General features: G+C 56.2%; 6 protein-coding genes across 6 annotated transcripts; 3 read left to right on the forward strand and 3 right to left on the reverse strand.

The window, feature by feature from the left end:
* Positions 1-100: 100 nt before the first annotated feature.
* Positions 101-2903, forward strand: J7T54_001250 (uncharacterized protein; the record flags this gene model as incomplete). The annotated part of the gene is made up of 3 exons (XM_051505207.1): positions 101-1666; positions 1857-2151; positions 2200-2903. 3 exons carry the CDS (start codon positions 101-103, stop codon positions 2901-2903), a joined length of 2565 nt encoding a protein of 854 aa, XP_051363249.1.
* Positions 2904-3031: 128 nt separating this feature from the next.
* On the reverse strand, positions 3032-4534 carry J7T54_001251 (vacuolar aminopeptidase 1; the record flags this gene model as incomplete). Its single annotated transcript, XM_051505208.1, has 1 exon — positions 3032-4534. The coding sequence occupies one exon, from the start codon at positions 4532-4534 to the stop codon at positions 3032-3034; it is 1503 nt and encodes a 500-aa protein (XP_051363250.1).
* A 684-nt stretch (positions 4535-5218) lies between these two features.
* Positions 5219-5766, reverse strand: J7T54_001252 (uncharacterized protein; the record flags this gene model as incomplete). The annotated part of the gene is made up of 2 exons (XM_051505209.1): positions 5219-5309; positions 5477-5766. The coding sequence occupies 2 exons, from the start codon at positions 5764-5766 to the stop codon at positions 5219-5221; spliced, it is 381 nt and encodes a 126-aa protein (XP_051363251.1).
* A 1420-nt stretch (positions 5767-7186) lies between these two features.
* Positions 7187-8337, forward strand: J7T54_001253 (uncharacterized protein; the record flags this gene model as incomplete). The annotated part of the gene is made up of 2 exons (XM_051505210.1): positions 7187-7539; positions 7611-8337. The coding sequence occupies 2 exons, from the start codon at positions 7187-7189 to the stop codon at positions 8335-8337; spliced, it is 1080 nt and encodes a 359-aa protein (XP_051363252.1).
* A 1193-nt stretch (positions 8338-9530) lies between these two features.
* On the forward strand, positions 9531-11005 carry J7T54_001254 (formate dehydrogenase (NAD+); the record flags this gene model as incomplete). The annotated part of the gene is made up of 3 exons (XM_051505211.1): positions 9531-9533; positions 9586-9633; positions 9959-11005. 3 exons carry the CDS (start codon positions 9531-9533, stop codon positions 11003-11005), a joined length of 1098 nt encoding a protein of 365 aa, XP_051363253.1.
* Positions 11006-11173: 168 nt separating this feature from the next.
* Positions 11174-13017, reverse strand: J7T54_001255 (Y+L amino acid transporter-like protein; the record flags this gene model as incomplete). The annotated part of the gene is made up of 2 exons (XM_051505212.1): positions 11174-11992; positions 12043-13017. 2 exons carry the CDS (start codon positions 13015-13017, stop codon positions 11174-11176), a joined length of 1794 nt encoding a protein of 597 aa, XP_051363254.1.
* Positions 13018-13480: the final 463 nt, after the last annotated feature.

The following is a 13480-nucleotide window of genomic DNA, read 5'->3' on the forward strand; positions in this document are numbered from 1 at the left end:
TGGCGAACAAGATGATTCTCTCCTGGAACGGACGATGTCAACAGCGGCAAGGCAGCAGACGATGCCACCTAAGTCAATACCAATGCCGCAACCGTCCCGGATGGAGGACGAAGCTCTGAAAGATGCCCATGATAATTTGCAGTACGGAAGCTTCGTCAAAACTCCCCCGACCACAAAAGCAGACATGAATGACGATGGGCTCTTTGGACTACCGCCACCGGCCATACAGGACCGACCATCAGAATCGCGAGAACCTCAGAAGCCCTCAGGCACTGTGCGGAAGCAAATGAGCCGTCTTTCAGCGCCTCGCAGTGCATCGGCAGGGTCTGTCCTGGCAGCGAAGAGGAACAGTGATCCGGACGCGCATTTGCTGCCGAAGCGCGCCATGGCTGGGCAGGTCTCCCAACGTCCTTCGCAGTTGAGGCGACTGCTATCACACGGCCAAGCAATAAACTCGAGGCTCAGCCCGAACAGCAGGAATGGCGTCAACTTGCAGCCTTTTGATCTTGTCAGAGAGAGGGAAGCTGAGTTCTACCGTTTCATGGACTCGGAGCTCGCCAAGGTCGAGACCTTTTACAAAATGAAGGAAGAGCAGGCTGGAGCACGGCTGGCGGTTCTGAAAGAACAGCTTCATGAGATGCGCAATAGACGGATCCAAGAGATTGCGCACAATGGGCAATCAGACGACCCGGTGGATGGGGTGCGCGGGGGAAGCGACAAGGATCGGTTGATCCAGAACGGGATCTTGCGGCCCATTAAGAGAAAAATGTTTCCGCCAGGTCCCAACAGCAAGGCCTTCCAGATCATGCCTCGCACCCCGCTGGTCGGTAGCTCTGGCCCGGGCGACGGGGGGCGTGATTACAGTCGACGACCGCAGGATCACGATGTGTCGTATCGGACGGCGAAGCGCAAGCTCAAGCTCGCTCTCCACGAGTTCTATCGAGGTCTTGAGCTGCTCAAGTCCTATGCGCTGCTCAACCGGACTGCCTTTCGAAAGCTCAACAAGAAGTTCGACAAAGCCGTCAATGCACGACCGCCATATCGTTACGTGAACGAAAAGGTCAACCATGCCTGGTTCGTGAGCAGTGACGTCCTGGAGGGCCACATTAAGGCCGTGGAAGACCTCTACGCACGTTACTTTGAGCGCGGCAACCACAAGCTTGCGGCCGGCAAGCTTCGAAGCCTGACCAAGAAGCAACCTGAGCAGTCGGGCTTGGCATTCCAGAGCGGGTTCCTCATCGGCACCGGACTGGTGTTCGCCGTCCAGGGCACGGTCTACGCCGCACAACTACTCGAGCACGAAGATGGTCAGCTACGGCAAGAGACGAGCTATCTCTTACAACTGTACGGCGGATACTTTCTCGTGCTCGTTCTCTTTGCGCTCTTTTGCCTAGACTGCATGGTCTGGACCAAGAGCAAGATCAACTATCCCTTCATTTTCGAGTTTGACCAGCGACACCACATGGACTGGCAGTCGCTGACCGCGTTCCCGAGCTTCTTCCTTTTGCTCTTTGGCGTTTTTACGTGGGCGAACTTTAGCAGGTACGGCCCGGAGTCGCTGTATCTGTACTATCCGGTGATCCTCATCGGACTCACTGTTCTCATCATACTCCTGCCATTCCCCGTCCTCGCCTACAGGTCGCGGAAATGGCTTGCATATTCTCATGTGAGTCGCTGACTGGGAGCGATAGTTGACGTGAAGACTAACGGCACCAGTGGCGATTGCTTTTGGCGGGCTTATACCCTGTAGAATTCCGTGACTTTTTCCTGGGCGACATATACTGCTCCCTGACATACGCAACCGCTGTGGGTTCCCAGGCCCTTTCTTAGTTTCCCATGGCTGACCAGAGGTCCAGAATATTGAGCTCTTCTGCTGTTTGTACGCCAACGAATGGGAGAACCCCGTCCGCTGTAACTCGAGTCACTCGCGTCTGATGGGCTTCCTCGCTGCCCTACCGCCGATATGGCGGTTTCTACAATGCATCCGGCGGTACAGGGATACAAAGAATATCTTTCCTCACCTCGTCAACTGCGGTAAATACTCCATGACCATCATGGCTGCTGTCACACTCTCGATGTACCGGATATATGGCACGCATGCCAATCTCGCGCTGTTCATCACCTTTTCGCTGATCAACAGCATCTACTGCTGTAAGTGACTTCTTTCTAGCGCCTCTATGATCAAGACTGACGTGACAGCGATCTGGGACCTGTTTATGGATTTCTCCCTGGTCCAGGCAGACTCAAAGTACTGGTGTCTCCGCGACATACTCGCTCTGAAACGCAAGTGGCCGTACTACACAATCATGGTCATTGATCCGATCATCCGTTTTGCCTGGATCTTTTACGCCATCTTTACGCACGACCGGCAGCACTCCACCATCGTCTCCTTCTTGGTGGCCCTGATGGAGGTCCTCCGTCGTGGTGGTTGGGCCCTGTTCCGCGTGGAGAACGAGCATTGTGCGAACGTATCGCAGTATAAGGCCTCTAGGGACGTGCCGCTGCCGTACAGGATCGAGCCACTGATGGACCGCGCCTCATCCGATACATCACCAACAATCCCCGCTGGCGAGAGCGAGGCACCACCTCCGGCACAGCAGGAAGAGGGCGGCATCACTGCGTCCTCCACTGCCGTGGGCAGCACCTTTAGCAGGGCTGGTCTTCGCAGTCGCGCGCAGACATTGACCGGCCGCACCTTTAGCAGGATCATATCAGAAGCGCACAAGCAAGATTTCGAGAAGAAGAAGCGTACACCACAGGAGCAGGAAGAGGCGGACGAAGCGGGTGCAGTGGGTGATCAAGTTGATGACGAAGAAGATGATGACGAGGACGATGTCGATGAGGAGGAGGAGGACTTTGAATTGGACATGGCGAACGAGCTGAGGAGACAAGCGGGGCGGTAGATACCCCTTTGGAGATACTGCATAGACCTATAGATAGCGACCCGGCTTGCGGAATTTGGAAACCCCATCAGATAGATTACAGCGGAGGCTGTCCAACCAATTCTATACATTTACATGCATGATCGATTCTACGCCCACTCACCATCAATCTGCTCCCAGTGATCCAGGAAACTCTTGAAGAACAGGGCACCCAGACCGGGGTCGAGCGCACCTGTCGTCGCCCTTACGGAGTGCATGCTCAGCTGTGGCGAGCCGACGTCGGCCGACCGCACGCCCATGGCACTCGACAGCATGGGACCCACAGTACCGCCACTCCTAGAGTCGTTCCTGATCTGGAAGGTCTGCGTCCGGAGCCCCTCGAGCTCAGCCACGCGCCGCATAATGGCCGTCGAGACGGCGTCGGTGGTCATGTGACCGTTGGAATCGGCCGAGATGACCATGCCCACGTTGAGCTGGGGGATGTGGTCGTCGAGGTAGTTGGCCAGGAAGTTGGGGTTGCCGGCGTGGGAGACGTCGGAGGAGCAAAGGAACGAGCGTGCGTACGTCTGGCCGAGCAGGCTGGGTCCGTAGGCGGATGAGCTGAGCGACTCGACGATGCGCTCAATGGTGGAGGGGAGGAAGTTGCCCTTGGCGCCCTGGCGCAGGAGCGAGCCAATCTCCTCGTCGTCAAAGAGGGCGACGAGCTTGATGTAGCTGTCATCCTCCTTCTCCTCGGCGTGGAGGAGGGCGGTGAGGGCCGACCACGAGCAGAGCTTGTCGTCGATGCGGCCGGCGGTGATGAACTCCTTGTCGAGGCCGAGGGTCTGGGCGGGCTGCGAGTCAAAGAGCTCGAGCTCCCAGTTGAGGATGGAGTCGTAGTCCTGGACGCCGAGCTCCTTGGCGATGAGCTTGACGAGGCGCGGTGGCTGCGACCGCACAAAGGAATCGTCACCGCCGAAGGCCTCCACGGCGTCGTTGGGGCCCTCGAGGCCGATGATGGGCACGGCCTGCGTCTCGGCGTTGTTGGTGCCCATCATGCCGACGCCAAAGTGAGGCGCCAGCGTGGGAATCTTGGCAATCGGCCAGCCGAGCTTGACGAGCTTGGTGCTCGTCTTGCCCGTCTCGATGTCGCGCACGACTACACGCCCACCGATGGACAGGTCACGATCCCACCAGGTGGCGTTGAGGCCACCGGCGTAGGGCGCGACGCCGAGCTGCAGGTAGCCCGCCTTGTTGGGCTTCTTGCTGACGGGCTTGAGCTTGGCGGTGAGGGCGTCAATGTGGCCGGCGATCATGGCGACGCCATGGCCCGGCTTGTACGCCTTGCCGACGGCAAAGGCGATGACGGCGCTGCCGTTGCGGGTGGTGTAGTACTTGCCCCCAGCCTCGAGCTTCCACGCAGCGCGCGGGGGCAGCTCCTTGTACCCCTTGGCCTCGAGCTTGCGCTTGCTGTACTCGACGACGTGGAAGATGGTCGGGTTCTCCTCGAGAAAGTCGGTGAAGGGCTTGGTGAAAGCCTCGGGCTTGGAGGCCTCGACGACCTCGGGACGGCTGGTGGGCAAGGCTGGGGTGGGCTCGTGTAGGCGGTGGGCGAGCATGGCGCTATGGAGGTTGGCGTGCGACGAGTGCGCGCTGGGCGTACGGCGGGTCATGGCGAGGGTTCTGGAGGATATAAGCAGAGAGAAGGAGGGGGAATGGGATCAGATTGCGGTTACAAAGGGAGGGTGCTGTTGGTCAGGCGCGTTGTCGGAAATCTGTCAGTCTGTCTCGCTCGTGACACAGCGCCCGCATGACGATCGATGCGCCCCACATTTCCAGGCACCATGACAACGTCTATTTGCATTAGCTAGTTAACTAAGTTAATTACAACGGTTTTGGCTACCCTGCTGCTTCATCCCCTCCTTCGCCTGCGGCCTGCCCTCCTGTCAGCGTCGTGCCGTTCGTGGTTAGACTGCCTGCCAGCGTGTCCGCGATAGACGACCCAACACTCGTTGCCGTGGTCTTAACGACATTGATGAGGCCCATGCTCACGACCCTTTCCTCGGGGCGCAGAATGGCTGCCAGGAATGCAGAGCGAGGTGCAACATCCATAGACTGGGTGCAGGACCTCAGAATGAGAAAAGTAAGAGACCCCTGTAGCGAGCTCGGGATGGGTATCAGAGAGAGCGAGGAAGACGGCGGAAGGGATGTGTGTGAAGACCATGGTCGGCACAATTCCCAGACGTTTGGCGATAAACGTCGGCTTCCTGCCAATCAAGCTTGGCAAAGGCAAAGTCCAGCAGCCAGCCGCACGTCATGGTACAAAATGCCGAGCCTGCACTGCCAGTCATGCTATATCAGGCGTAGATATCACCCCTCTGCTTGGGCGTGACGATGTGCGCAATTGTACTCTCCTCGACCGCACGGACCGGCTCAATCTCGTTGCCACTGGTGCGTCGTCAGTCAAGTAAGGGAGTCTTTTGGGCGTCAGCTCTTCCTACCTGGGGCTGATGACACCCAAGACAGCAGCGCACAGAAGAATCCAGAATGAGCTCGAGAGAGCAAAGTCTACGCCACTTGCTACCATGAGCACGGCGCCAAACGTGAGAATTCACTTGCGCCCGATGCCGTCCGCGAAGCAGGCGAGCACAAAGCTAATGCCCACATCGTCAAAGAGTGTCAAGGTCATGAACAGCTCGATATAGTTCTGCGAAATGTCCAGCTCCCGCCAGAAAGACACCAGGACCAGCGTATACGCACCATAGGCAAAGAGACGCACACCAGGCTGGATACAGAGGAGTTTGACGTCGATGGATGAGTGATACAGGGTTCGTAGGCCGGTGTGTTCAAGGATTCGCGCGAATATTGGGATGCTGCCCGTTTGCGACTGCTTGGTTGACGACATGTTGAGCGACTGATAGTTTCTGTCACAAAAGTGACATCTTATGATCCCAGCAAAGGGGTCTGGAGTTGCTACGTGTGACTGGAGGTACACTGCGCGGCAAATTCTGAGGCATCTCGGATTTTCGAGGGTTTGATTGTTGATAGACTAGACGCGAATACGCGTACAGAGACCGGATCTCTTCAAGACGACCCACTTGCACGTGGTTCACGCGGTGGAAGACAGAGCTTTTCTGGATGCTGTAATGCTGCTAAAGATGTATATACACTGGCGGGATATGGAGAGGTCTATGGGAGCCGATTAAGTAGGTGGGTATAATCTGGGAATCAAGTTCAAGGGGAGGTCCTCTGGTATCACCGCCAACATTGGAAGGTTGGGACTGTCATGGACCACCCATCTGTAATTAGTCCACATCAAAGACAGCATGCAAAAACCATATAAAATGTGCGAAAACCAAACCTTTCTGAAACAAGGTTCCTAGACTTTCGATACTCTTACCATCCCTCTGACTGGCCGGGCATTCGCCAAAATCTCTCAATAGTGCCTATTCACCATCCAATGTGGCGCTTAGATACGAATCTCGGAAACAACGTCTGTCAAGGAGCGTCCTTCACCGGGTTCGAGCGAACGACGCCTTCTCCACACATTTCTCCCCCCATGGTCAGTACACGTATCGATCATTGGATTCATGCCGAAATTGGACCAGTGCCTTTACTTTGCCATTTGTGAGATACGGAGTTCAAGAGTATGGGCATGCTCATTGAACACAACACGCGACTGCACGACCTCGAGGGTGTCGACACAACGGCTTGCGAATATGGTTCATTGGGCGAAGAAGCTCATCTTTCTGATTACTGGGATAGATGTTTCTTTTATAAGGTCGAGGGATGCCATGCCAAGTATCTCGAGCACTGACGCACCTGATAGCTACTCCCGGGCACGGGGCAGTGTCATTGCTCGTGTCTAGCCTGGGACGAAAGCACCCTGGGATTTTAAACACTAAAGATAGTTCATGGGCAAAAATAATGGTCCAGAGCACTCTGATAAGCAGGCTGGCACCATGTGCCACTCAATTCTTCCTGGTGAGGAAAGCTGTGGTATCTAATAAACACGAAATAATCAGTCCGATCTGGACCCCTAACGCGGCTCCTCCCGCTAAACGTGCTCGAAAGTTAATAACAAATTCTAGGTTGCTTTTAGTCCATTTTTGCAAAGCTTATGTCCATGCACTAAACCTTGCCAGATTTCTAGAAAGAAGTTGAATCAAGCCTTCAAAAGCTATAAAAAAGGGACCAATGCATCAGGATGAAGTCCGTCCTTCGTTGCTTTGCCATACCCTGACTACGTATGTCGATCAATATATCATCATCTCAATCCACTCCTCTCTAATATTCTACTCCATTCCTGGTCAACCTCTCTTACAATGGAGCACATCAAGCATGACCAACAGCGCCAGTCGCCCCTGTTCTCCCTGCCAGCGGAGATCCTCAACCAGATTGTCCACAGCATTCTGGATCCCGCAGACCAGCTCAGGTTGGACAGCGCTGGTACAAATCACTCTAAGTCCCGGCCAAACGTGTACCCCTACTGCCAGGAGAGGGGACCTGTCGACTGGACCAAGTCCCCGCCCCACCTCACCTACATGGAGAAGCCAGATCTCTATCAGATCCAAGCCATGGGGACGGGTGACATCTGCCACACCCTTCCAGGGCAGGTTGGCGACTACCGTGGCGACTTTGGCGCTTTTGCTGCGTTTCTCAGGACGTGTACCAAAGCGTAAGTCTGCCCCTTTTAAACTCAAAATTTCCCGTCCGCGCGCAAAGTCAATAATACTAATTGAGATTCAGGAACCGTATCTACGGGGAAATTCTGTGGGAGATCCCCATTTTTGCATTTCTAAGCTCGGATGCCCTGAAAAAGTTTCTGGACAAAGCCCCCTCCCATTGTCGCGGTCTCATCACGGACGTCCGGGTGACCTACGCCAACGTGCACTTCTCGACCACTGTGATGAATGGCTTGGAGCAGTACTGGGTTGAAATTGGCTGGGATCAGTTTGAAAACCATGTGATCTCAGATTGCTTCGGTCTGCTGCCTAACCTGCAGACCTTTACCTTTGACACCAGCGTCTGGCCACTCCTGCAGGGCGGACCGATGCTGATAGAGGCCCAGGTGCGGAACGAGAACCGACTTGATCGTCGAATGTGCGATATATACGACTATCTAAGAGCCGCAGCGTCTGCCGGTGTTCAGATCATGGCGTACAAGAGTGGGGAGAGGCACATCCACTCGCACAGCGTCGACGCAGACAGCGCTGCCGTCGTGAAACTCGGCGAGGACGGTGAGGAGGGTCAGGACGAGTCCGCCCACGAGGGTTCCAGTGGTGAAGACGAGGTTCCCGAGTGGTTGGATTATGAATTTGACCAGGCGGACACCACGTTCTTTGGGGAAGCTCTCGAGGGGCAAGTGGATGGGGCAGCGCCGGGTGCCAAGACGGCTCATCGGCCCCACCCGGGAACGGAGGTCGGGGGACTGGGAATGGAGGAAAGCATCGACATGATAAGCGTTCAATTATGATACCCGAAGCGATTTGCTATATTGACATTTCTACTTACTGATTCGTCTCTCGACTTGTGCTCTTCTTATTGTTCTGTGAAAACTGCCGCTAACGAGTCGGACTTTCGGCCAGGGCTCGGAATGAGAGACACTGACTGGAGCGGGGCAGCCCAAAGTGGCAGGACTTGGGCATGGCGAGCTTCAATCTCGACCATGGTCAAGCATCCAGGGGACAGCGCCAATATTCGATGAATGCTTTGAGCCAATACATGCTGACTGCGTTATATTTCTAATACATGTGTTAACGATAGAAGTGACCAGCAGCTTTGATCGAATCTTAGGCCTTGCCACTGGTGCAGCTTCTTTTCCACAGTCGAAGAGATGAGTCGTACAACGCTGGTGTCATACTGCGTTCAGTATGGGAGATCTAGAACTTGATCAGCGTAACGACGGGTACTGATGATGCCTCTGCCAAGAATGTGTTGGCTGCAGGAGTCGCCTCATAGAGCCGAAAACGAAGATATCGTCGAGAGCCTGATGAAAGATTCAGAATAGCCCAGATCATATGTTCATGAAACGTGAGGGGAAACCTGGACTGCTCAACAGCTTATAGCCAATGGTGCCCCAGCCGCAGTAGGCGCCGGCATCGTACCACACCACTTCGAGCATCTGCAAAGATCGGGCTATTCCCGTCTCTGCCCTCCTCATTGCCATCTGTAGACTAGACTAGATCCCCGAATAACTACCTCTTCCGAAAACATACCGATCCCTAGAAGGGGCATTTGTTCTATCACTGCATCTGTTTGATTTGTTCCGGCCGTGCGGAGGAGACACCACGCCCCACCCGACTAATGGCGACTCCGAACACCGAGAAATGTCCTGCAGGACACGGCACATCGACTGGACCAGCAACGCGGAGCGAGTGATACAATGTTATTGGAGCCGTGCACCAGATGAGGGGAAGGCGCACCGGTTCCTAGTCTAGCAGCGAGCAAGTTGACTCTCCGAAAGTGTCCCGTTGCGACGCACACGCAATGGTTGGGTGCACGGTACGAACGGCTCGTTACGTACGAATTGAAGAGGGGAAGTTCCAGAGTCATTGGAGGGTATATAAGGATTGCATTCGCTTCACGGATAGCATTCATTGATCCTGCTACGATATTCATCCATCACCCAAACCTCTCGCTCTCAGTCATATACACACAACCGCAATCATGGTGAGCGGCACTTGCAACACCGGTCCAGAGCCCGCAAGCTAACTAGTCCCAGGTCAAGGTTCTTCTCGTTCTCTACGACGGCGGCCAGCATGCCAAGGACGTACGTGTGCCCTTTCTCTCCTCCTTGACTTTGAGCCCTCCATCCACCCGAGCAAGACAATGTGATGAGGCCGAATTCGACGCGACCCAGAACATCACGCTGGGCTCTCTGCACCATTGCCTTTTTGGGAACACGTCACGCACCTTCCCTGTCGCTGCAGCCCGAAGAAGTGGGATTATGCAGGAAGGAGCGGGGCACTCGTGATCGGACCATGACCTCACCTGCCTCACCGAGTCACGTCCATAGCAGCACAGAATTGAGCCTCATGAGAAACTCCACGAGGGAACGGCATCTTTGGCCCTGACAGAAAGCTAACAATGACAAGGTCCCCGGTCTGCTCGGTACCACCGAGAATGAGCTCGGCATCCGCAAGTGGCTTGAGGATCAAGGCCACACGCTCGTCACCACCTCGGACAAGGAGGGCGAGAACAGCACATTCGACAAGGAGCTCGTCGACGCAGAGGTCATCATCACCACCCCCTTCCACCCGGGCTACCTGACCGCCGAGCGCCTCGCCAAGGCCAAGAAACTCAAGATCGCCGTCACGGCCGGCATCGGCTCCGACCATGTCGACCTCAACGCCGCCAACACCACCAACGGCGGCATCACCGTCGCCGAGGTCACCGGTTCCAACGTCGTCTCCGTCGCCGAGCACGTCGTCATGACCATCCTCGTCCTCATCCGCAACTTTGTCCCCGCCCACGAGCAGATTGAGCGCGGCGAGTGGGACGTGGCCGCCTCCGCCAAGCAGGAGTACGACCTCGAGGGCAAGGTCGTCGGCACCGTCGCCGTCGGCCGCATCGGCGAGCGCGTCCTCCGCCGCCTCAAGGCCTTTGACTGCAAGGAGCTCCTCTACTTTGACTACCAGCCCCTCAAGCCCGAGGTCGAAAAGGAGATTGGCGCCCGCCGCGTCGACACCCTCGAGGAACTCCTCGCCCAGTGCGACGTCGTCACTATCAACTGCCCCCTCCACGAGAAGACAAAGGGTCTCTTCAACAAGGACCTCATCGCCAAGATGAAGAAGGGTTCCTACCTCATCAACACCGCACGCGGCGCCATCGTCGTCAAGGAGGACGTCGCCGAGGCTCTCAAGAGCGGCCACCTCGCCGGTTACGGCGGCGACGTCTGGTTCCCCCAGCCGGCGCCCCAGGACCATCCTCTGCGCTACGCCAAGAACCCCTTTGGCGGCGGCAACGCCATGGTGCCGCACATGTCGGGCACGTCCCTCGATGCCCAGAAGAGGTACGCCGACGGCACAAAGGCCATCCTTCAGAGCTACTTCAGTGGCAAGCACGACTACAGGCCTGAGGACCTGATCGTGCACAACGGTGACTATGCCACCAAGGCGTACGGCCAGCGTGAGAAGAAGTAAGGCAAAGGGGAAGAGTCAGCAGAGAGGGAACGTACATTGTACATTTAGCATGTTAGCCATCATCATGAATCATGAGCTCATTTGTCATTACTTGACGTCTATTCCCTCCGAGACAATGCATGCTTCTTGATCACTCAACGCTTGAATTTTACAGCTTGTTCTGCCTGCTCATTTCCAGAACTTCCACCAGGGCTGGCTGTCGCTGGCATCCTCCCTCTTGAGCGGGCGATCCCGTCCCTTCACCCGCCAGTAGTACACTGGAATGCCCACAACGATGAACGCCAGCACAATCAGCGTCTGTATGGGCTCTGCAAACACAGCCTTGCTCAGCAGGAACAGGCTGACGCAGCAGAAGATGATTGGTGTCGTGATCCACGTCTTGTACGGCCTCTCGAGGTTCGGCTCCTTATAGCGCAAAACAATGACGCCCAGCACGGTCAAGAAGTAGAAGATGTAGCCGGCCACACCGTAAAAGGTGACGAGGGTGCTGAACTCGCCCACAATGCAGTAGAGCGCCGTCAGGATGCCGTTCAGGAGCAGCGCGTAGATGGGTGTGCAGAATAGCCCCGCGTCCCCGTCGCCCACCAGCGCACTCAGCTTCTTGATAGCCCAGCTTCGGGTGTGCTGCGTGTTGAGGCTCTGCCGGTCGGCATTCCCGACACCTAGCGTGCCGAAAATCTCGGGAAAGTAGCTCTCCTTGCCGGCTACGTAGATGAGGCGGCTCGACGTAAAGGTCGACGAGTTGAGGGCGCCAAAGCAGCTCGCGCTGACAATGAGCGCGAAGATGAGCGCGCCCACGGGTCCAAACACCTGCGAGCCAAAGGCCACCGCTACTGTGTTGGAGCTGTTGACCTTGTCGAGCGGCAACACTAGCAAGTACGCTACATTTGCCAACACGTAGAAACAGATGACCAGTGGCATGGCCGTATTGATCACCCGGGGCAGGTCGCGTTGCGGGTTACGAAACTCGCCCACCACGTAATTCGTCTACCAGCATTAGCACATCTCGTAGCCGACCCTCCAAAAGAGAAACATACATTGTCCCAGCCATCGTAGGCCCACAGACCACCGTACAGCGCCACGGCCCAGTGAGACAGGTCCGAGCTCGTATTGTCGAACCATCCCGTCTTCTTCCAGTCGTTGTGCGCGTCGCCCTTGTACGAGATCCCAGTGGCGGCCACGATGATACCAATCACGGCGACGCCCAGCAGGGCGAAGAATTTGAGGAACATGAGCATGTCATTCGCTCGCGTACCCATCTTGGTCGACACACAGTTGAGGGACGTGACGAGAACCAGTCCCACCAAAGCCACCCCCTTGCTCACCCATGGATTCATCGTCTCCGCATCCGCGCCAATGAACGCCCTCGCAAAATACTCTCCCATGATGATCGCAATGATCGCCGCGCTGCCCGGCTTCAGCACCAGAACAGCTACCCACGTGAACAGGAACCCCGTCAGCTCCCCGAATGTCTTGGCCAGGTACACCTGCGAGCCCCCGTTGAGGGGTATCGCGCCGCCGAGCTCAGCGTACGAGGACGCACCCGTCCAGACCAGGATACCGGCGAAAACCCAGACGACCAGCGCAGCACCAGGAGACCCGACCTGGCTTCCCACCTGACTAGGACTCGAGAAGATGCCGGACCCGATGACAAGACCGATAATGAGACTCAGCCCGTTGAGGTATGTCAGCGTCTTGTGTTTCTCCAAGCTCTCCACACCGCCATTCGCCGTCGGCGCTCCCAGAGGCGCATATCCGCTTCCGCCACCGGCAGCTGTCGAGCTTAACGGGAACATGTTGGCCGCAAAGTCGAAGGCTGACGACACGCTGTACGATCGGTTCATGCGCGCTCGACCGGATTCGTAGTCGGACGGGTGTAAGGGATCCTCTTCTATAAGGGACAGACGACGCGAGGAGCCGATGCTTGGGCGTGAGGAAACGTCGTCGGCGGTCTGGTCGTTGAGCTGGCTCGAGGAGGCCAGCGAGGCCAGCTCCAGCGAATCGCGCGCCATGGCTCTCTGTATAACCACCTGCTGCGCACAGGCGCGAGAAAAGGGGGTGGGATTTGTTATTGAGAGTCGTTATTGGGTTTGGACGCCCATGGCGGTACGGGTCGAGGCTCGGGCGTGACGTCAACGCTTGTGGTTCAATCAGGAGGTTGTCTTGAGAAGATGAAGAAATTGGTGGTGCAAGCGCGTGTGTCGATACAGTGCCTTTGCTCACAATGTGTCAACAATCCGAAGGCCTTGGTAAAAGAAAGGGATGGTCAGAAAATTACCGGAATGCGAATGCTAATAATGGGTTCAATGCAGGACTGGACCCCTTGCTCTTCGGCTGGCACCGCCTTTTCAAGTCAGGGATGATGTGTCTACCCTATACAGATTACATAATCGGAGCTACTGCCGCCTCAAGCCGACCGACCCTTCTCTGCCAGCGCAACTGCAAGTCAACCTCAAGGCTCTTCCGCTTCTCTTC

The sequence above is a fragment of the Emericellopsis cladophorae genome (genome assembly GCF_022114955.1).
Source record: "Emericellopsis cladophorae strain MUM 19.33 chromosome Unknown NODE_13_length_450635_cov_117_157991, whole genome shotgun sequence".
Classification (NCBI taxonomy): Eukaryota; Fungi; Ascomycota; class Sordariomycetes; order Hypocreales; family Bionectriaceae; genus Emericellopsis; species Emericellopsis cladophorae.